This window comes from Oreochromis niloticus, linkage group LG11, assembly GCF_001858045.2.
Source record: "Oreochromis niloticus isolate F11D_XX linkage group LG11, O_niloticus_UMD_NMBU, whole genome shotgun sequence".
Classification (NCBI taxonomy): Eukaryota; Metazoa; Chordata; class Actinopteri; order Cichliformes; family Cichlidae; genus Oreochromis; species Oreochromis niloticus.
In genome coordinates, this window is record NC_031976.2 from 29083249 (window position 1) to 29106746 (window position 23498).

At 38.8% G+C, this 23498-nt stretch overlaps 1 protein-coding gene and 1 long non-coding RNA gene across 2 annotated transcripts; both read right to left on the reverse strand.

Moving 5' to 3' along the window:
• Positions 1-688: 688 nt before the first annotated feature.
• Positions 689-23498, reverse strand: LOC109204051 (sialic acid-binding Ig-like lectin 14). The gene is made up of 5 exons (XM_025911132.1): positions 23425-23498; positions 23046-23148; positions 22218-22631; positions 1061-1381; positions 689-969 (listed from the first exon to the last, which is right to left on the reverse strand). The coding sequence occupies exons 2-5, from the start codon at positions 23104-23106 to the stop codon at positions 689-691; spliced, it is 1077 nt and encodes a 358-aa protein (XP_025766917.1). The 5' UTR covers positions 23107-23148; positions 23425-23498.
• LOC109204049 (uncharacterized) lies at positions 1894-3135 on the reverse strand. Its single transcript, XR_002063634.2, has 3 exons — positions 3060-3135; positions 2495-2597; positions 1894-2077 (listed from the first exon to the last, which is right to left on the reverse strand). It is a non-coding gene; the product is annotated as an uncharacterized LOC109204049 (long non-coding RNA).

The following is a 23498-nucleotide window of genomic DNA, read 5'->3' on the forward strand; positions in this document are numbered from 1 at the left end:
ATTTTATAGAACATGTTTACAAATATATATTAAAATGTATGTACAGAGAAAACCTAATCATAATTACTAAAGTAAATGTTGTACCTGTAGCAATTTTTGACCAAACAGCACACGATTATTGAAAAAAGTACCCCAGTCAAAAAGGCAATGATGACTTTCAGGAATCCCAGCCTAAAACTAGATGGTTGCTCTGAACTCGAGAGAAATAAAATGGTAAGGAAAAATGTTTTCTGATTATATGTATTACAATTATACAACAGAGGTTGTATTAAAAATACAGTACTAAAAACCTGAAAATTTTAAAGTGGAAAGTGTTTAGATGAAAATCACATACCATGTTCTTTATAGACCAGCAGGTTTTCTCTTTCTTCTCCATTTCCATTGTTGCTGACACATTCAACAGTGCTGTTGCCATGGTTTTTTACAGTGAGACTGACAGTGCTGTTGACTGTGTGGTTTGACACAGTAGTAATGAGAGTGTACTGAGTGTGGTTTTCTAGGAGCGGCCATTTGATGGTAGGTAAAGGAAATCCTTCACTGATACACACACAGGTCAAAACCTCTGACTGAAGCACACATCCAGAGCCATCCTGTATCTTTGTATGCCCTGTAAACATGTAATCAGAATCATAAAACAAGGTAAGGTAGGATTTTAACGCAAATATGAACTCAGATTCATATCATCCACTTACATGTCAGTCACATTGACATATGAAGTCAGTGTTTTGTCCAGATGTTTTGCCATACAGATGTACTGCCCAGAATTTTCTGCTGTCACATTCAGGGTGACAAGTGTAGCAGATCCAGTATCATTGTGCAGGTCAGTGTTTCTGGTCTGAAGGTTTGTGTTGGAAGGAACCTTTCTCCACACAATATGAGCTGGAGGGAAACTTTCAACACTGCAGGTCAGATTCAGAACATTTCCCTCCCTCATACTTGTCACCCCAGTGATTTTAACTTCCTTCACATCTGTGAGACAAAAAATATAAATTTCACAATTTCTTGCTGTAAACATCAGTAGATTTAAAAACAAAAACATTGAGACTGTAAAAGAACTCACAGTTTACTTTCAAAGATGAAGCCTCTTCTGTAGTTGTTTTACATGTGAAGCGGATTTTACAGGTAACAGTGGTGTTGTGTTGCTCAGCCGAAGATTTAAAGGTTAAAGTTGAGATGTGTCTCTGTGTGAAAGCAGTCAGATTCTCGGTCTTGAAATCTGTGCTGTTTCCTGTAATGTAAGATTCAGTCCCTCCTGCTCCTCTCCATGTCCAGGTGATTTCAGGAACAGATCCAGAGCAGAGACCAGGAGCAGTGCAGGTCAGTGTGGCCTGCTGTCCCTCTGTCAGTGTGGGAATCATTACTGTGGGCTTCTGATTAAGACCTAATGGAAATAAATTGCATTAATGAAACCAAATTAACTACCCAAAGTTAATCTAGCACATCATTAATCTGGGTTCAAATAATAAGATATTTAATGAAAATGGTTAATGAGAAGCACAAGTTTTATCAGTAACTGCTGCAGTTCCTACCAGCTACCATAGAGGTCAGCGATTTCCTAAAAGAACGAATACTTCATTAATAACATCAAAATACTAAATATGTTATTGTACGTGACTGAATATCTTTTTTTCTACATGATTGTTCTTGGAATACCTTTTCATACCTTTAACAGAGACATTTACTCTCTGATTGAATGTGAATCCATCTTGTTGTCCATTCCGTACACCAGTAACTCTGAGCTGATATGATCCAGAATCAGACTCTTTCAGATCATTAATGATGATGCTGCAGTTTTTCTGACTCACATCAGGCTCCAAACGTGACACTCGTCCTTCAAACCCAGACTGAGCTTTTTTGTCTGTGTTTTTGTTGCTGTAAAATATTATGTCACCATCACTGCATCTTTTTTTAGATGCTTCACATTTGTACCAAACTATATGTTTGGGTGTAAACTCATCAGCAGTTGTGAAAGAACACGGGATCACAACACAGAGTCCAGCCTCTGCTGTTAGTTCTTGCTCACTCAGAGTAACACAGTATCTGCCAACACAGTGTTGTTGTCCCCAGGCTGAGGCACCTGTTAATGCAAAGGGAAAGATAAAATTAGTGAAAGGAATATTTAGTTTGCAGCAATAACAATTATACCTAATTAAAGATATTACAGTAACTTTTTTTTTTTTTTTTTTTTTTTTTACACAGGCTGCTTGTCTGTGCTGTAGTCTACACAACAACTATGATGTTCACTATTATATCCAGGTTATGAACTCTGCCTGGATATTGATTAACAATATCTCAGGACGTTTAACAAAAGATTAAATTAAAATGGCACACAAGCCAACAGATGATAGTAAAGGCACAAATTTTCCATGAAATGTGAGTGATAATAAATCCTTATCATTTCGATGAATTTCAGAAAAAAAAAGTTTCAAATACAAACATTTTAAAAATACAAATAGAGATATAGCAGAATTACAGTAAAGGAGAAGATACAAACCTGTGTCAGCAATGCTGCCTTTTACAGAGACAAACAGAGCCGACCAGATGAGAACAAACATGTTCGATGCTCGAGATGTTCAGTCTCTCCCTCCACAGAATAACTTATCCAGCAGATGAAGCAAACATGCAGGAATCAAAACACAAATTAAAACAAAGAAAAAGTCAACAGCTCACATCACACAGCTCAATAAAAGATATTGCATGCTTAGCTTTGAGTCATAGTTATGTGTACTTTACCAACTGTGACACTAATATACCAATACTCCAGCATTTGTTATGGTAAAGACCTTTGTGACATCTATTTCTTAGATATTATTTAATGAATAAAAAATATCTTCACAGTGCAGCATTAGCACCGATACACTAATTCAATACAATAATAATCATTTTTACTAATAAATAAATGTATATAAACTGCCAAATAAGAGGACAGCATTAGGTCATTAATATTATTTGATTTATAAATAATGGTCTTATTCTCCAGCACTGCTACAGATGTGAAAAAGTCTTTATATTTCCTATTTTAAAAAGATATTTTGAAACACATCAAACTTTATTTTTACCTGTTTTACTTTATTCTTCAAGATTCTCTTCTCACTGATGTCTGCTGACTCTCTAAACTGAGGTTTTTCATCCTCGCCCCTCTTCTCTTTGTCTTCCTCCTTCTTGCAACAAGATTTCAGGAAGTTTCTCAGTAAACCACTCAACTTTACAGACTGACATTCAAGTTCCTCTGTATGCTATGTATAATTATAAAATGTCCATTGTTGAATAAGTAATAATAATGTTATCTTGAGATTTTAAGATTCCAGTAATGGTGCTGCAATAACTTTTATATATTCGTATAGTGTCAAATCATCATCATTTGCTTTAAGGCCCTTTACACTGTGAGGTAAAGACCCCACAATATTAAAGTGAAAACATAACTTGTATATGACATTTAGCTTATCTTTACATCAGTTCAACATCATAAAACTGATATATAGCAAAATAATGATGTTGTAAGTGTTTTTTTATGTACTTTTTATGTGTAAAAAAAAAAAAAAAGTTCCTTGTGACAGATTGAATGCTTTAAAGTGCAAGAGCAGAAGTGTGACTTTTTTCTGCAGGCTTTATTAAATGCAAACTTCCAAAACAGTCCACATCCTGCCTGCCACACCGCGACTGATATTGTCACGGTGTGGCAGGCAGGAGTGACGGCTGAGTACATAAATTTTGCATGTCTTGCATTCTGCAGTTAGAACACCTTGCTATGAACGTCTTTGAAGAAATCTTAAGCGTACAGTTTATTGGTTTTGCAGATGATGGTCCAGCTGTTATATCATCCACTTAGTGGGATGAGAAGTGATATATAAACTAGTGGACTAGTGTTATATTAGGAAAGATGACTGAATTATAGCAGCGGTAAACAGAATGCTGAAGAGAGGTTTTGAATAAGTGAAACTAATAGATTATTGAGTTTCCTGTTTCTGATGTGTGGGGAAGGTTTTACCAAGGCACACACCTGGTTACATGGAAAGAAACTCAGTATCTAATAGAACATTAGTGTTGTGTGGTGTGTGTAGCTGATGGATGGATGTTTTGGGGATTTATCTGGCTGATGCATTTTCTTTTGTTACAAAGTTGAACCTGCCATTTAGTTTTGGTTTGATTTACCCTCCTAAGATGAAGAGCATGCTTAGACATGACTTAACTAGGCCTTCTTATTTTTTACTTTCACAGTGCACTGAGAGTTTTGTTTGTCTCTCTCATTTAAGCAGGCCTGCACGATGAACTGGAAGCGCTACACAACATTTTTGCCAGAAACGATCGCAAAGTGAGCTTCTCCACATTACAAGGCTCTGGAGAAAGGCACTTATTTTGGGACCTTTTCTTTTTTTTAAATGACGTCATATTGCTGGCGGTAGAAACTTAGTGCAACACGAGAGGTTCTGCTATCAGCAATAAACATGGGGGACTGACTGGACTGACAAAAGCTTGACTGACTTGACACCAATACGCAAGATTGCACCCAGACGTGACAAAAGGAGCAGAAAGATGACAGCAACATCCTGAGTTTGCATAAGCTTGTGGGCCATGCAGACTTAACCTTTTAGTTGCCACTTTCTGTGTATATTTACCAGCAGCGTGTTATTCGTGACCATGTATTGCTTACAATGCAAAGGTCACTATGAGAAAGTGTGCATACAGATGGACTGTGCTAACATCTACATCACTTTATCCACAGTAGATGGTTAATCATGTGATTTAATCACATGATTTACAGCAGGACACACCACTGGCTAATGTTTTGTTTTTTTTTTTCTTTCTTTTTTTTTAAATACAGGTTTACAGGCCTGAGGCGGAGCTACTCCAGGGGAGAAGCCTTGGAATTTTTAAGAGACGATGAACATCTTTCTTGTGCATCTCTGATTGTGTTGAACTGATACATGGGAAGGACCATGTGGCAAAAGAGGGTTTTCCAGGGAAGTTTTAATTTTTTAAATTACAGGTGAAGTGGCAGAAGGAGATCGTCCATAAGGTGCAGACTGAGACCAGGAGAGAAGGGTTCAAGAGGACCAGTAAGAAGCAGGGACCATTTCCAGCAGAGCTGACGACCCAGAGAGGGGTTAAGGCAGAGGATTGTAAAATCCTGTAAAACTATGAAAAAAATTAAAATCTGATCTTGATATCTATAAATGGAACAAGATGCTCTTTTTCATTATGTACAGAGTTACACATCTCTGTTAATAAAAGGAAAAATCATTAATGGAGAAAGAAAGCCTTTATCATAGCAGACAAATTAGGATTCAGTCTTAAGAATTATCTCTTAAAAATAATGTGGTTTGTGTTGTAACTAAGGGTGTAGATTTGGTTTTGACATTGGTGGGGACGGATGATTCAACCACGAACCCTGCCCTGTTTCTTTTTTCCCCCCTTTTTGACTTTGCTTCTTGATAAAAAAAAATATATACCTGGAGAAATATACTTGCCTACATATGCTATTCTACATGGTTTTAAACCATTTAAAAATCACAATTCATATTTTTATATGTGAATTATATAATCTTTTTTTTATAATTATTTTATTTTTTGCTTTTAAATTAAACACAGCATGCTTATACAGAATCAACTGAGGACAATTACTACATTTAGCATTTGTGAACTTATAAGCATGAGAAGAGAAAAAGAAGGAGAAAAAAAAGAAGAAAAAATTATAATAATATTAACTAAATAAAGAGTAAAATAAAATAAGAAAATTCACGCGGAGTGTGAGGCATGAATTATGATCAGTTAATTTTGAAGAATTCTAGAAATGGCTGCCAAATCATACAAAAACTTGCCAGTTTCCCCTTTCTATCAAATCTTATCTGTTCCACACTGGCCACAGACACCATCTCATTAAGCCACCTATTAAAATATGGGGCCGAAGAAGACCGCCACTGTAAAAGAATAAGTTTCTTTGCAGCCAGCAGACCCATTGTAATTATCTGTTTTTGTGAAAAGGAAAAGGATTCGACTGATGCAAATGATCCAAGTATAGCCAGTGTACCATCAAGTGGTACTTTTTTCCTAAATTGGTTTGAAAACCACGTAAAAATCTGGCTCCAAAAAGCTTTCAAGACAGGGCAATGCCAAAATAGATGTGCAAGGGAACCTTCACCGATATTACATCTATCACATAAGGGGGATACAGAATTATAGATCCGGTTAAGTTCAAGTTTAGAAAAGTGTAATCTGTGAATGACTTTAAACTGGATTAGTTTATATCTGGCGTTTATTGAGCCTTTCTGAATATTGGACAAACAATTTGACCATTGGTCCTCAGACAGAGGGACACCGAGGTCTTCAGCCCATGTTTTCTTAATTCGATCGGAATCAACTGGGATTGTAAAGCACTTGACAAACTGAGATATCAGATGTTTAAAATCTGCTTTCCGAATTATATCAAAGTAGGTATGACTTCGTGGCTTCAGTGGAAAGTCTGAAAAGTTTCATTGAACAAAATTCCTTATTTGAAGATAACGAAAAAAATGTGATTGAGGTAACTGAAACTTTTCTTGAAGTTGAAGGAAAGACATAAATTTGTCATCTATATATAAGTCCTCAATGCATTTCAATCCCTTTCCCCCCCATTCTAAAAACACCCTATCCATTTTACCTGGTTTAAACAAGTAGTTATGTATTATTGGCATTCTTACTGAAAAGTCAGGTAGCTTAAGAGATTTCCTAATTTGACTTAATATCTTTAAGGAGTGTTTAACAACAAAATTACGACTGAGCGAATTATTAAAAGAACCCGTGTTAGAAAACAATAAGACCGGTAATGAGGCTTCAGATACTGTTGCTGCCTCTACCTGGAGCCAGATCGGAAGCTTATCATAACAATAATCAGTAGGCGAACCCCACTGCCAGTGCAATAGAGCTCTTGAATTTGCTGCCCAGTAATAATGTCTAAACACAGGGAGACCCAACCCCCCCGCTGGAAGTACTTTTTTGAAGATGAGCCTTGGATATCCGAGGGGGTTTTCCTGCCCAAATGAATGAAAGAATCAATGAATCAAGCTGCTTAAAAAAATTAAGTGGCAAATAAATAGGAAGGTTTTGAAAAAGATATAAAAATCGTGGCAAAGACACCATTCTAACTGCATTTATTCGACCAATCAAAGACAGGGGAAGCAGTTTCCATTTTCTAATATCATCTTTGAGCTTATCCAGCATTTCCAAGAAATTCAATTTATAAAGGAGTTTGGGATCTTTAGAGATCTTAAGACCAAGATAGGTAAAAGATGTAGTCACTAATTTGAATGGGAGTGAGCTGAGGAACTTTGGGCATAGATTATCTGTTATGAATTATATAATGTTAAATTACTATTAAACAAATGACTAAGTATTTTAGACTTTAGTTTACTTCAACCATATTCCATATGAATCAGGTATCATACAAAAATAAAAATAGCTTTAAATACAGTCATGACAATAAAAGAATATGACTTTAAGGACTTAACAACATTGCTTCAGTTATAGTACACCAACATCTCTTATACATTAGCACTAATGGAACACTGAATGACCTGGTGGTTTTTGTCCACAAAACTACTAATCTAAGATGACCACAAAGTAAAAGATCTCTCAGCAAAATTATGCAACATTTTAGGCACTATTGCCCCGATCAACTCAGTGAGCTGGGATTTTTTTATTCTAAACATGAACTACTGTTACAGCAACAGACATGGACTACTGGTGCCCCACACAGCAACTCAATGTCCACTATGTGAAGGAGCCAAACACATGCCCTCTCCTCTCATTAACTGAGATAAACTGCTGGCATATTTGTTTTACATCCATACTGTCCAGTCTCTCCTGGTGGAGATGGCAACATGTTATTCATGGTAACATACAATTTTAAACCGATGTGGGCCAAAGCCTAGCACATACTTGCCAACATTGAGATCTCAGAATTAGTGAGACATTTAAAAGGGCTGTTGGGGGGAGGAGTGGTATACATATACTTGAATCTTATCGTATATTTATAGGATAAAATAAGATAAATGTCACCGTTATTATTGTCCAGCCGGAAAGAGGCCGAGGACCCGGCCTTCGCGGTCTAAGGTCATGTCCAAATTCATGGGCTGCATCCTCCTGAGGCTGCATTTGTAGGCCGATTACGTCACAGCGACGCGCCAAACGCTGTCTAAATTCGTAGACTCCTCCGAATGCAGCCGACAAATGCGTCCTCCTTTTCCCCGAATTTGAAGGATGGGTCGGGTGTATCCTTCGTAGCGCACCATATCCCAGAATTCATAGCGCGGCCCAGCCAAACTCCAGTTTCCGGCAATGGCAGCCGCTACTAAGTTTTAAAATTACTTTTATTAATCTTTCTGGGTCACAAAATAAACTTTTAACATATTTTCAGGCGAGAATGTGGGTGTGTAATATCTGCTCGGTTTATCAAGATATCGCATATTTGCAAAAGTGCTTCGACGTTTTCGGAGACGTCCCACCAACTCGATAGCTTGCTGAGAGCTCGGGGGTTACTGAAGCCGCCGAGAATGGCACAGCTCCCGGCACATCATTTTCAGATCACTGCGGACTTACTACTCTGGTTAAACATAATATATAAGTCACTTAGACAACCTAAAAATTTTATTGTTTGGCTTTTTTCAGTGTTATATTTGTTCGTGAGTAAATCGGTTTGGCTGAGATTAAAGTTATTAGATTAGATTAGATAAAATAAAACTTTATTAATCCCCCAGGTGGGTTCCTCCTTGGTTTTCACGCAGCTGAATAAACGTCAAACAGGAAACTGATTAAAGAGAAGTGTGAGATGGTTGAGAATTTACGCCAGTGTCCTGTTATATTTTAGATAGCAAGGAGCAGACGGCCGAGTTTATTAAACTCCACTGAGACATCGGTGACGCTAATCAGAAGGCTAGGGCTTTGGAGTTGGCGTCACACCACAGTGCATTGTGGGATCGCGGCGCCACATTAGAAGGCCACAAATCAAAACAAACACACAGTGTTGGAAATAGCATGCATTGGTAATGTGGACCCGTATGAAATACGGCAGTGGAGTAGAAACCCTGAAGACCGAGAAGATACCTTCTCGTACCTTGCCTGTGGAGTCAGCGCATACACAGCGAATCATTTTCGGAATTATAAATCCCTGGAGGCGCACATCTAATACACAAACGGTTGGGTACAAGATTTGGCAATTTTTAACCCTCCACGTTGTGAGTACGTTGACCATATGAGCAAGATACAGCCAAAGGTTGCACATAACATTGACTTCTCCTCAGCAGATGCCCCAAAAATTGCTCTAGATCAGGGGTCGGCAACCTGTAAGACCCAAAGAGCCATTTGGAGCCGGTTTCTACGCAGAAGAAAACACTGGCAGCCTCAAATACTTTTTGACATCTAAAATTAAGATAACACTGTATATATTGTTTTTTACCTTTATGCTTTGTGTGAACAACTAAGGTGTGTTGCTTATGAAATCCATGAAGTGCTACAGAGAAAGTTACATTTTATTTATGTAATTAACACATTTTGAACTCTAAAAGAAATATAACAAAAGGAAAGACACCCAGCTGAACTAAAATGATCCATGTAGCAAACAAAAACTGTTGTGAGCCGCCTCCCTTATATCGCCTTTCGGCTTTTGGAGCCTTGACCTGACTTTTAAAAAAATAATTGGAAAAAAAGCACTATGCTGCTAAAAAGGAAAAATAGATATTTGCAAAATTCTGCCTAAATATGCACGCGCAGTCACGCCTCGCCGCCTTAACGTCTGTGGTATCTGTGCTGTTGTGTTGGTGTGTGTCGGGCTGTGAGCTGAAAAGCTACAGCCGGCTGTATGCGTACAGCAACCGTGTGGTCAATAAAGAGATGCTGAAAAGCATGTTCATGCAAACATCGTCGGGTCTGCCATGATATGTTTACAATGGGACTTCTGCTCCTGAATCTCTGCGCACAGCGTCTGCAAATCGGGGCTGTACGAAGTCACTTTCATCTTTACGCAGGACTGTAAGCTGTCATCTGTGAGGCGTGAGTGGTGTTTGTTTTTAACGTAGTTCACGGTGGAGAATAGCTGCTGACATAATGTGGATCCGAAGGTCCATAATTGGCCTACCTGGGGTTGAAAGTCTCGATAAATGCACAGCGTTTCGGCGGGTATAGCGGCTTCCGCGAGTGTGACGCTTATTTTGAGCGATGAAAAAATAATAAAATAAAATTTTATATTTCAATATCATAATCACTTGCTCTTGCTCTTGACGAAGGCGGTCGCACTTTTTTTCCTCCTCCTCTCCTCTCCCTTAGCTTCCCTGCTTAGCCTCTTGTGTCCTTGTCTAGTCTCGTGTTTTTTGTATTACTTTTCCCTGGAACACTCTCTCACAGTCTGTTCTCTAAAACCTAAAAGAGGAATTATGGATTTGATCAACTGGTCCCTGAATGCAATTGACACCCCTTTCTCAACGAGAAGTCTGGGCTCGGGTGAGCCTGACTGCTAAAGATATCTACCTATTCGGAACAGGGTTCTTGCTGATCGGAGCTGGCTTGGCCCTGGCTTATCGAAGAATTAAGGAAGCGGAACTGGCTGTTCAAACCCCCACAAGGCTGCCCGCTGGGATTCAAACGATGGGACGAGGCGTGAGTTTCTCAAAATGGGCTCATTGAGTGCATCACGGATAAGATCTTGGAGAACCGCACAGCTGCCGTGAATACTCAGAACAAGACCTCTGAGTGCAAACTGGATTACATCTGGAGGGGCTCGCTCGGAATAACACCTCTGAGCTCAAATTGGATCACATCTTGGAGAAGCTCACTGCGGTCGTGAGTTCTCAGAATCGGCTCTTTGAACACAAGAATGACAACATCACGGAGCGTAAGTCTGATAACATCATGGAGAAGCTCACGGCTCTCCAACGGGAGATTGAGTGACCAGTGTTGGACTGTTAGAACAGCTTTGAAATTCATATGAGTTGTTCGCAGTAAAGTTAAAACCACCATCACTTCATGCGGATACCCCTTCGGCCCCAGCTGCGGTCTCAAGGCTGGAGCTGAACAAAACACCCTGATTACGGACTGTGTTGAGACTGTTCTTCCCATTCTATGCAAGGCCACCTGGGTTGGCTGGAAGACTGTTTACTTACCAGCATTTACCATTTACTTAGCCTGGCAGGGCGAAGGACACTGTCTCAGCTGAACTCTGGACATACACACACACACACACACACACACACAGAGACATATATACACATGCAGATGTACACTCATCCCCCCTCCAAACGCCTTCGACGCTTATTCCCTTCCGATGCTGACGGTGGATCATGGAGACCAGCGCATAGGCTGCAGGCCCGGATGTACTGTCTACATTGGCTGTCTCTCACCCTTTACCCATCCCTGTTGCTTGTCATGTGTTTCTTTGGTGTATTAGAGTTTTTTTCATGTGCTATGTGCAGAGGTGTTTTTTTCTGTTCTCAAACTGATCTCCCTGTTGGAGCTCAGTCTGGGGGGAGTTATTTTTTTCTCCTTATCTTTCCTCATGTTGTGCTTTTCCATGTTATACCCCTCTGACCTGTCTTCCCCATGTGATGTTTGTGTAATGTATGTATGGGTCGGAAGGGTAAGACGGCGCTGGCACGGCTGGCAGCCTTAATCCAATTTCCCTCGGGATGAATAAAGTATGATCAATCAATCAATCAATCAATAATCTTCCAATTTAGAAGTACAAGTTAAGAAAAAGAACTAACATAAATAAAATACACTTCAGCTAAATACTTCTAATTTATTTTCTCAAATCACGCGGAGCCGCAGTATAAGGACTAAAGAGCCGCATGCAGCTCCGGAGCCGCAGGTTGCCGACCCCTGCTCTAGATGAAAACATAAACACACCGTCTGCAGTGAAAGGCAAAAGGAGCCGTCCGCAAAAAAGGAAAATTCCACTTGCTACTCTGGAGGAGTTGTCACCGTAAGCTACTCCATAAACACAACATAGTTCTGCATCACACATTAGGATGTTTGTTCGAATTTTCTATGACATCAGCGCATTGAAAATAAAACTAAAAGCCTATAATGAACAATATGAATTTCTTTAGAACTTAGCCAAATGTAAATGTCGGGAGCACACCAACAAAAAATGATGACAGAGAACTCGATATCAGCTCGTCTCACCGCTGCTATCGAAGCCTGACGTCTTCGTTTGGTAACATACAGTGTTGGGAAGGTTACTTGTATTGTATTCCATTACAGAATACTGAATACATGCCCCAAAATGTATTCTGTAACGTATTCCGTTACGTTACTCAATGAGAGTAACGTATTCTGAATACTTTGGATTACTTAATATATTATCGTGCTGTTTACAACTATGTGAATGTACTATTGCTTGCTGTGATTTATTACTGATACTGAAGGTCCGCGGCTCCGAACCGTAGTAAAGGGACCTCTGGCTAATATGGTGGATTCCGTGTCGGGCTGGTAGCCGAAAACTAGCTTTACTTTGTTGTCTGGGTCAACTTTGCTTGCCAGAGACTCTGGTAGAGGACCCGAGCTTGAAGGATTGACTGCCCACAGAGGCGAATGGGGAATTTTTTGTTTTTGTTTTTTTAATATATATATATGACATGACAATGACAGCAAAACAACTAGTAGCTCAGTGTTCCAACACCCTCAGAAGGTCTGCTAGATGATGCTAATGCAGCACTACAGATGATACCTACAGCCACGATTACCGAAGCTGATCTACACTACGGCAGCAGTGATCAGTGAGATGCTTGGCTACAAGTTGAACAGCACGAGGGGCAGTACCCTCCATGGAGAAGGAGGCTAGGGGCTAAGATCAAAGTAGCACGGAGGGAGGTTAGCTAACTATCGGAGTTGCAGAAAGGTGCGACAAAGAAGGTGCATAACAAATACAGCAAGCTGTCCGTACCTGAGGCCTTGGAAACTGCCAAGCAAAGACTCACAGCCTTGGCCTGCCGCTTGTGGAGGTACACCAGAGAGATAGAAGGCAGGAGAATAAACCGGCTGTTCTCCACAGAACCCGGCAAGAGAGAGAGGGAGAGACACCCGGAATGGCTAACCGAAGGCCGGACGGTCCTCATCCTCAAGGACGCCCAGAAGGGACAAGTCACCATCACGTGCGGGATCTACCAAGGAGATGCTCTATCTCCACTGCTTTTCTGCATTGGCCTGAACCCCCTCAGTGAGATCATTAACAAGACTGGCTACAGATACCAACTACGGAACAGAGCATTTGTCAGCAATGTTCCCTCTAATTTTTCACATGACTGAGCGAACACACAAACTCCCTGAGTGATCCCTTGGACCACTGTGAGCAACAGCAGACGTGTGCACTGTGGTCCCGCCAGCATCGAATCCATCCAAGTTACGTGGTTTATTAAAATAATCAAATTACAGCATTTACCATTTATGTTAGACTACTTTTAATTAACTGCTTTAGCCCACTTACAATGAAAATTAAAAAAAAATCTTGTTCATGACCTGTGTAGTATGTTAACACTATTGGAAATAAAAATAACTTGAACTTGAATTTTGAAAACACAATTTTCTTTTTTCTTTTGTTAAATAAAGCTCTGACTTGTATTATGAGTCTGTGGTCTGGGAGAGAGTCCTGTAACTCTCTGTCTGCAAAATACAGTATATAAAGACCAATGCTGGGCAATTAATTATATAGTTACTTCTTCAAAAAAGTAACTGAGTTTTGCAAACAACAAAGTTTTTTGCAGCTGTTTACCTAAAAATGCAGCCAAGGCGTTTTTTTTAAACAAACATTTCAAAATATCCTGATACCTGCAGGCCTGACAATAGGATGTATCACTCCTGTAACACCTGTAACATTCAGTAGTCGCCTCATTGTTCTGACACACACAACAAAACTATTGTTGTGCCTCTGTCAGTGCGCCCCAGGGCAGCTGTGGCTACAATGTAGCTTGCCATCACCAGTGTGTGAATGTGTGTGTGAATGGGTCGATGACTGGATGTGTAAAGCGCTTTGGGCTCCTTAGGGACTAGTAAAGCGCTATATAAATACAGGCCATTTACCATTTACCAGGCCATATTGACTACACTACACACTAACTACACAAGATTTGCGCTAAATGTCGCAAATCTCTCACATCTCAAAACACCGCCTTCACTCCTAAAACTTCCTCCCGTTTCTTAACAACTATATGCCATGTTTTGATTGGTCGACGTGGTACATTTTTCAACCAATGGGAAAGGGTGGGGGGTGTTTTGGTTTAGTCTTTTGCTCACAGGCGGAGAGTGCTTTTCCTTATAAAACGCCGTTTTTACCGTTTCTTCCTGCAGTAAATATAAACAACGACAGTATTCAGGAAGAAAAACAAACAATGCATATTTTTTTATCACAACTCTGGTTTTACGTGGCCTATCAACACAATTTAAAAACTGGTATAAAGTCCACACTTTTCCCGTCAATTGTTCTGTCTGTCCTGCTCACATCTCCAATGGTTGTACACGTTGTCTTTAACGTGGCTTCACTCCACATCAGCCACGCCGCTTTGCCAGCTAAAACACCAGTGTCGGCACATAAGGACGCTGTCATAGCCTGTCAACGACGTTGATTAGCTGCGTATATACGAATGTGAATCGCGTGATTGGCTGGACTATGGGATAAGGTGGCATACTTCTAATCCCATACTGGAGCAGCCAGTCACTTACTGACTAAAACTGCAAAACAGAATTGTTAACGTATTTACTTTAATTTCAATTCAGGTTAGATTTTTTCTGTGCACAACACAGATTTTTTCTGCGCAGAGACCGTGCCAGCAGTGTGCAATTGCGCATGTGCGCAGCTTAGAGGGAACATTGGTTGTCAGCTCCTGTACATGGATGACATCAAGCTGTACGCCAAGAGTGAACGAGACATCGATTCACTGATCCACACTACCAGGATATACAGCAATGACATCGGGATGTCATTCGGACTGGAGAAGTGTAGTCAGATGATAACAAAGAGAGGGAAGGTAGTCAGAACTGAGGGGATTGAACTACCAGAAGGCAACATTGCAGACATAGAGGACAGTCACAAGTACCTGGGGATCCCGCAGGTGAATGGGAACCATGAAGAGGCTGCTAGGAAATCTGCAACCACCAAGTACCTGCAGAGGGTCAGGCAAGTCCTGAGGAGTCAGCTAAACGGTAAGAACAAGAGCCGGGCTATCAACACCTACGCTCTGCCCGTGATCAGGTACCCAGCTGGTATAATAAGTTGGCCAAAGGAGGAGATAGAAGCCACTGACATAAAGACAAGAAAGCTCCTTATCAGGCTCCAAACGTGACACTTGTCCTTCAAACCCAGACTGAGCGTTTTTGTCTGTGTTTTTGTTGCTATGAAATATTATGTTAGAATCATCATGACAACATCTTGTTTGAGATGTTTCACATTTGTACCAAACTACATGTTTGGGTGTAAACTCACAAGCAGTAGTGAAAGAACACGGGATAACAACACAGAGTCCAGCCTCTGATGTTAGTTCTCACTTAGTCAGAGTAACACAGTATCCTTTGTCGTAACAGTGTCTTTGTGCCCAGGCTGAGGCACCTGTTAATGCAAAGGGAAATATAAATATAGTGATAAAGAATATTTACTTTACAACAATAAACATGATGTCTAATTAAAGTTATTACAATAACTTTTATCTTTTACACAGGCTGCTTGTTTGTGCTGTAGTCTACACAACTACTATCATGTTCACATTTCACAGCTTATTATATCCAGGCTATGGAATCTGCCTGGATGTGCATTAACAATATCTCGGAACACGTTTAACAAAAGATTATATTAAAATGGCACACAAGCAAATAGATGATAGTAAAGGCACAAATTTATGATGAACTGTGGGTAATAATAAATTCTTATCATCTGGATACATTTCAGAAAAAGAGTGTCACGTTCAAATATTTTAAAAAGTAAAATACAAATATAGCAGAATTACAGGAAAGGAGAAGATACAAACCTGTGTCAGGAATGCTGCCTTTTACAGAGACAAACAGAGCCGACCAGATGAGAACAAACATGTTCGATGCTCGAGATGTTCACTGTGGCGTGTCCAGCGGGGTGGCCTGGGGGGGCACAGGCCACCCCCCCAACCAGACTGGCCACCCCAGGTGCCACCCCGAAGCCAGAACAATAAAATCCAATGAAAAATCAAATGTACGATTATGTTTTCACAGTGAAGCTCAGATATCCGAGTGTAAGTGAATGCAGCATCGGCTTCTGAGCTATGAGCATCGTGTTAGCAAAGGTAGGAGAGCCAAGCAAGAAAGAGGCACCGCAGAAAAAAGTTTTTCGGCGAAAGATTAACAGTTTAGCTGGACTGGCCATCGAGCATGGCGGAGCTTCCACAGCGGCTAGCAGGTGGATGCGTGAAGGGGAGGCAGGAGGAGAGACCCGAGGCGGCCTCCGGTCCCAGTGTCAGGTGAACTGAACTTCAGGTAAGAAGTTATGACCTGCAGTCTATCTGGGTCAGATATAAACCAAGTTTAGGTGGAGTTTATTTTTGTTATGCTGACTTTTTACAGTCAGTTACAATAACTCATACTGCGTGCTAGCTAGCATGACGGAGTTTCTATACAGCTGGGTGGGTGCTGTGATGTTACTGATAGTGAACTTTATTTTATTCATAAGTTTAGTTAGTAGAGTTTCCAACCGCTCCTTAAAAAATGGAATGGTCCCTCATTCAGAGAAAATATTACAGGTATGGTATTGAGCTGAGAAGAGACGCAGTTTGTCCCGGACTTCAGCTAGAATGGAAAAAAGACACAAAGCTGGGGTTATTCTGTGTCTTTGCTGCACAGCTGCCTCTTCTTCTCTCATTCTCTCCCCCTCCCTCTCCTGTTGCTACTTCAATCATGAAACTGATCAATGATCAGCTGATCGGCTTTTCTCTCGTTTGTTTATCACCCACTTTGCACCAGAAAGAGGAAACTAGCGGATGTCGCGCTAAACAACAGCAGCACGTTTAAGCTTGATCAGCTGTTGTTAGAATTTATTTAATATTAATTTCTAGTATCAGCTGATGTTTGCTGGAGCCACAGCTGTAAAGCTGCTGGTCATGATGTCGGTTTGGATATGTGGTGAGAGGGAAACATGAAGATGAAACCAGGAGATGTCCTTACTGAATCATCAGAGCTGAACAGGTGATGGAGAAACAGGTTTACCTTGTAGGTGACATGAATGAGTTGAAGTTATGAACTGTTTCTGAGAGACAAATAACACCAGGATCCTTTTCTATGTAGCTGACAGCTGGTAACTGTGCAGGGGCGGATCTAGCAAAGTTATGCCAGGGGGCCAACAGGGAAAGGGGGGCACAAAGAAATACTTTTCTTTCTTATTCTCATTTAAAATATTTAGCTTTTATTAAATAAATATCTGAATCTTGCGAACAAAGTTTTTATCTGATGTAAAATTGATAGAAATCATACATATACCAACAAGACAGTGTACATCACTGTCACAACAGCGTTTGTTTTCATTCAAAGGCTTTATGGCTTTAATACCTGGCGGGCCGGTCTCTAGTCAAAATGCCCGATTTTTCGTTCCAGTCCAGCCTGCAGGTTAATACTGGCAGTGTCACCATGCCAGCTGACTGTATTTTATCATCAGCCAGTGTTGTTCTTTATACATCAATATTACCAAAGTTTATCATAAGGCAGCATAGAAAGTATTTACTTGCTTTCAGGTTTTATTCAAATGTTAGTCTTTTCATTTGTTTCCCCACTTTTTTCCTGTTTCAAAATCAAACACCAGTTTGTGAGAAGATTATCTTCTTTTTTTAATAGGCAGATAAAGTTTTGCATTGGCTAATTTGCCAATTGTATGTTAAAAATGTTCGTATTTTGATATTTAAAAATGTTTTTGCCCAAAACATACGTGCACTATATGTCAGTAAAAATACTATGCAAATATTGCTGCACCATAGTGGTTAAAACCTCGTTCTAATAAGAGACAAAAGCAAATTCAGTTATTAGGTTTACAGGGTTATTGAATGATGGTTAACTGTTGGTAGAATTTTTTTAACATTATCTGCCAATTACATCTGCCACCCTTCTCCAAATCTGTGCCCCTACCTGGCCCCCCCAACAAAAATTTTCTAGACACGCCACTGGATGTTCAGTCTCTCCCTCCACAGAATAACTTATCCAGCAGATGAAGCAAACATGCAGAAATCAAAACAAAAAAAGTCAACAGTTCACATCACACAGCTCAATAAAAGCTAATAAAACCAATATAACAATACTCTAACTGTTCTTTTTCTAGTAAAGGCCTTTGTGACATCTGTTTCTAAATTATTATTTAATGAATAAAAAATATCCTTACAGTGCAGCAATAGCACCAATACAAGAATACATTGCAATAATAAGCATTTATAATAATCAATAATTGTATATTAATCAAAACAAAAAATTAAAACAAAAAGTCAACAGTTCACATCACACAGCTCAATAAAAGATGTTGCATGCTTAGCTTTGAGTTATAGTGATGTGTACTTAACCAGCTGTGACACAAATACACCAATATTCTAACAGTTGTTATGGTAAAGACCTTTGTGACATCTGTTTCTTAAATACTAATTAATGTATAAAAATAATTCTCACAGTGCAGCAATAGTACCAATACAATCATACATTACATGATACAAAATACAAAGTTTTTTTCACTGGAGTCTGCTGCTGCAACCAGCTGCAACTGTGCCGTGCAACCTCTCTCCTTCCTCCTTTCTCTACCTTTTACAGAGACGAGCCAAAATCGACACCAGTCAACTAATCCCAGTACTCAACTCCAAATACGTCACAGCTGGACTAGACTGAAATCTCCACTCCAACATGTGTGTGGCTTATATCTTTGACAAACAAAAACACATGCATGCAATAATTGAACAGGAAAATATTCCTAACCCAGTGTTTCATGGGAGATTCTGTCAATTATTCCACCATGCCACATTTTACAACAATAGCAAAGAGGAATAGTAGAAAAACTGTGCTGTATCTGACTGACCCCAGAGAGCTAGTGAATTGATCTGATCGATAAAAAGGTAGAATAATTGTAGGCTTGTTAGCTACAACCTCCTGAACTTACAAAGATAAAAGAAAAGAACAAAAAAAGCTCAATTTGCAGCTGTAGACAGGTGAACAATTTTATTAAACTCGATTGATAAATTGAAATAGAAAGTGTAATTTGTTACATGTAAAACAATCTCATTTATTTACAATGCAATGTAAAAAATTAACAAATATTAAGCTTTAATTTAATAGATAATTTAAATTAAAATTTGTAATACCAGAGTATCTGCTTTAATAAAGACAATGAAACTAAATTAAGTACATCACCAAAGTATTGACAACAGGCTGCCATTACAATCACACAGCTATCTGAAACCTGACTTTTCAGTTTATATGTTGTGCAATAACATCATAATCTGATGATACATCTGCTTTTTGCAGTGACATGTAGGTTCTCTCCTCCTGATGTAGGTTCACCTTTTTTCTTGAATTCCTTTAATAAGAAGAAACAGAAGCCCATTATTGTCTAAAAGTCTTGACTGCATTCAAAGAGTCAAAAATAGATAAAAATACATGTGGAGAAACATACCAAAGGAACCATATGTAGGTTATGCAGAAAGCATTCAAGGTGAGCGATACACCCGCAACAATCCAGGGAAGAACTGTACTGTAAGAACCACAATGTTTCACACGAGCTGCAGTAAGACAGAAGAGAGCACACGCACACACATATTTTATGTATCTTATATATGTACACACACACACACACACACACACACACACACACACACGTGGGGGCTAAAATGCTTTGGGGGCACAGACAGATGACTGATGTAACTTTAGCTTTTTTTTTTTGTAATTTTAGCGTTTCCAGGAGCCACAGCTGAGAGGCTAAACATTCACATGTGTCCCGTGAGCTGCTGGTTGCCAACCTCTGCTCTACATCTATACAGTTGTGAACATACTGCACATATTTCGTCACATTGACTGATACATAGCCTATAGAAAGTTGTTGAGAAATGCTGATTCAGAAATGTTTATTGGAAATATTTCCTTTGTTTTGGCTATTTTTTGTTTTTTGTTTTTGAAAGTAAAAAATGATTTTGCAGCGCTCAATACAATCACCATTGTCCTGAATGTGAGACTTTTCTGCTGCTGCAGTTAAAGTGCAGATTCAGTCAAGATAAAAAAGAAAAATCTGAAATGCACTTTTTTTGTTGTTTGATACAATATTTTCCTTTGCTGGAATAAAAATCAGGATGTGTTTTTTAATTGCAGCTGTATTATCTACTGTAGTTCTATTTCCATAACAATGGTTTACTTATAATATAAGTAAACCATTAAGTTATATTTAAACCATTTGGTAAAAATCAATATTAAAAACTATAAGGTCTATTGAAAAAAAAGATTGTGGTTATTATTCACCCAAGTCAACAAGAAATGCAAACAAACAAAAAATCAATTTCCAGACTTAATTCAAATTTCTGGAGCTCTTTTTTTTTTCTGGAGAAAAGGTAATTTTTACAGAACATGTTTACAAATATATATTAAATTTTATCTATGGAGAAAACCTGATTATAATTACTAAAGTTAATGCTGCACCAATAGCAATTTCTGACCAATGATGACTGTGATGACTTTCAGGAATTTCAGCCTAAAACTAGATGGTTGCTCTGCACTTGAGGGAAATAAAATGGAAAGGAAAAATAAAAAAGTTAATATCCGTGGTTTCTGAATTATAAGTAGTACATGCAAAAACAGAGGTTGTGTTAAAAAATACAGTACTAAAAATCTGAAAATGTTAAAGTGGAAAGTGTTTAGATGAAAAGAACAAACCATGTTTTTTAGACAGGTTTTTATGGACTAGCAGGTTTTCTCTTTCTTCTCCATTTGCATTGTTGCTAATACATTTAACAGTGCTGTTGTCATGGTTTTTTACAGTTACACTTATAGTACTGTTGACTGTGTGATTTAATACAGTGGTAATGACAGAGTACTCAGTGTGGTGATTCAACAGAGGCCATTTGATGGTAGGTAAAGGAAACCCTTCACTGATGCACACACATGTCAAACCATCAGACTGAAGCACACATCCTGAACCATTCTGTATCTTTGTATGCCCTATAAACATGTAACCAGAATCATAAAACAGGGGACGCTGCAAGCTATAATGTTAATATGAATTTCGGGTTAAAATGCCATCGACTTACAAGTCACAGTTACATCAACATATGAAGTTGGAGTTGTGTCCAGATGTTTTACTGTACAGATGTACTGCCCTGAATGTTCTGATGTCACATTATGGACGACAAGTGTAGCTGACCCAGTGTCTTTGTGCAGCTTCGTGTTAGAACCAAGATTAGACCACACAATCACAGATGGAGGGAAACTTTCAACACTGCAGGTCAGATTCAGAACATCTCCCTCCCTAACAGTTGAATTCCCAATGATTATAATTTCTTTCATGTCTGTAAGATAAAAATATACATTTTACAATCATGTTGTTTCCTTTTCAGACTCTACTGATCATTCAATAGATTTAAAAAAAAAAATAGATATAAACAATAACAATAAGTTACGAAGTACTCACATTTCACATTTACAGTCAAAGTCTCCTCTGTAGTTTTTCCACATGTGAAGTTGATCTTGCAAGTGATACTGGTTTTGTGGTGTTCAGGTGAAGCGTTAAAGGTCAAAGTTGAGATGTGTCTCCATGTTACATCAGTCAGATTCTCAGTCTTGAAAGCAGTGCTGTTTCCTGTAATGTAAGATTCAGTCCCTCCTGCTCCTCTCCATGTCCAGGTGATTTCACGAACAGATCCAGAGCAGAGACCAGGAGCAACACAGGTCAGTGTGGCCTGCTGTCCCTCTGTCAGTGTGGGAATCATTAGTCTGGGCTTCAGCTTAATGCCTAATGGAAATAAATTTTATTTATAGAAACACATCAACTATCTGAAGTTCATCTAGTACATCAATCTGTTTTTTCAAATAAGACATTTCATGAAAATGGTTAATGGCAATCACAAGTTTTAACAGGAAATGCTGCAGTTCCTACCAGCTACCATAGAGGTCAATAATTCCCACAAAAAAATGAATCCTTAATTAAGGCCTTAAAAATACTAAATATGTTATTGTACATGAACAAATATCTTGTTTTTCAACATGATTGTCCTTGAAAAAGCTTTTTTCACCTTTAACAGAGACAGTTACTCTTGGAATGAATGTGAATCCATCTTGTTTTCCATTCCGTACACCAGTAACTCTGAGCTGATATGATCCAGAATCAGACTCTTTCAGATCATTAATGATGATGCTGCAGTTTTTCTGACTCACATCAGGCTCCAAACGTGACACTCGTCCTTCAAACCCAGACTGAGCTTTTTTGTCTGTGTTTTTGTTGCTGTGAAATATTATGTCAGCATCACCACATTTTGTTTGAGATGCTTCACATTTGTACCAAACTATATGGTTGGTTTTAAACTCATCAGCAGTAGTGAAAGAACACGGGATCACAACACAGAGTCCAGCCTCTGCTGTTAGTTCTCGCTCACTCAGAGTAACACAGTATCTTCTATCACAGTGTTGTTGTCCCCAGGCTGAAGCACCTGTTAATGCAAAGGGAAAGATGAATATAGTGATAAAGAATTTTTAGTTTACAACAATACACATAATATCTAACTAAAGATACTACAGTAACTTTTATGTTTTCACAATCTTCTTGTTTGTGCTGTAGCCTACACAGCTACTATGGTTTTCACATTTCATAGTCTATTATATCCAGGCAATAATATATTCCTTGATGTTGATTAACAATATCTCAGGACATGTTTAACAAAAGATTAAATTAAAATGGCACACAAGCCAACAGATGATAGCAAAGGCACAAATTTATGATGAACTGCGGGCAATAATAAATTCTTATTATCTGGACAAATTTCAGAAAAAGAGTGTTACATACAAATATAAAAAAAAAAATCAAATACAAATATAGCAGAATTACAGTAAAGGAAGATACAAACCTGTGTCAGCAATGCTGCCTTTTACAGAGACAAACAGAGCCGACCAGATGAGAACAAACATGTTCGATGCTCGAGATGTTCAGTCTCTCCCTCCACAGAATAACTTATCCAGCAGATGAAGCAAAAAGAAATCAAAACCAAAAATAAAATAAAGAAAAAGTCAACAGTTCACATCACACAGCTCAATAAAAGATGTATAATATATATAATAGAATTTAAATGTATATTAACTGACAAATAAGAGGACAGCATTAGGTCACTCATAATATTTTATTAATAAATAATGGTCTTATTCACCATCACTGCTACGGATGTGAAAAAGTCTTTACATTTATTCTTTTAAAAAGACTTTTTGAAACTGATTAAAATTTATTTTTACCTGTTTTGCTTTGTTCTTCGAAACTTCTCTTCTCACTGATGACTGCTGACTCTCTAAACTGAAGTTTTTCATCC

Excerpts from the sequence above, each read along its gene's own strand:
- LOC109204051 (XM_025911132.1), bottom strand. The coding sequence starts at position 23,106 with ATGTTTGTTCTCATCTGGTCGGCTCTGTTTGTCTCTGTAAAAGGCAGC. Across the intron at positions 22,632-23,045 it reads AGGCAGCATTGCTGACACAG|GTGCTTCAGCCTGGGGACAA; the intron begins GTTTGTATCTTC and ends TTGCATTAACAG. Across the intron at positions 970-1,060 it reads TTCATCTTTGAAAGTAAACT|ATGTGAAGGAAGTTAAAATC; the intron begins GTGAGTTCTTTT and ends TTTGTCTCACAG.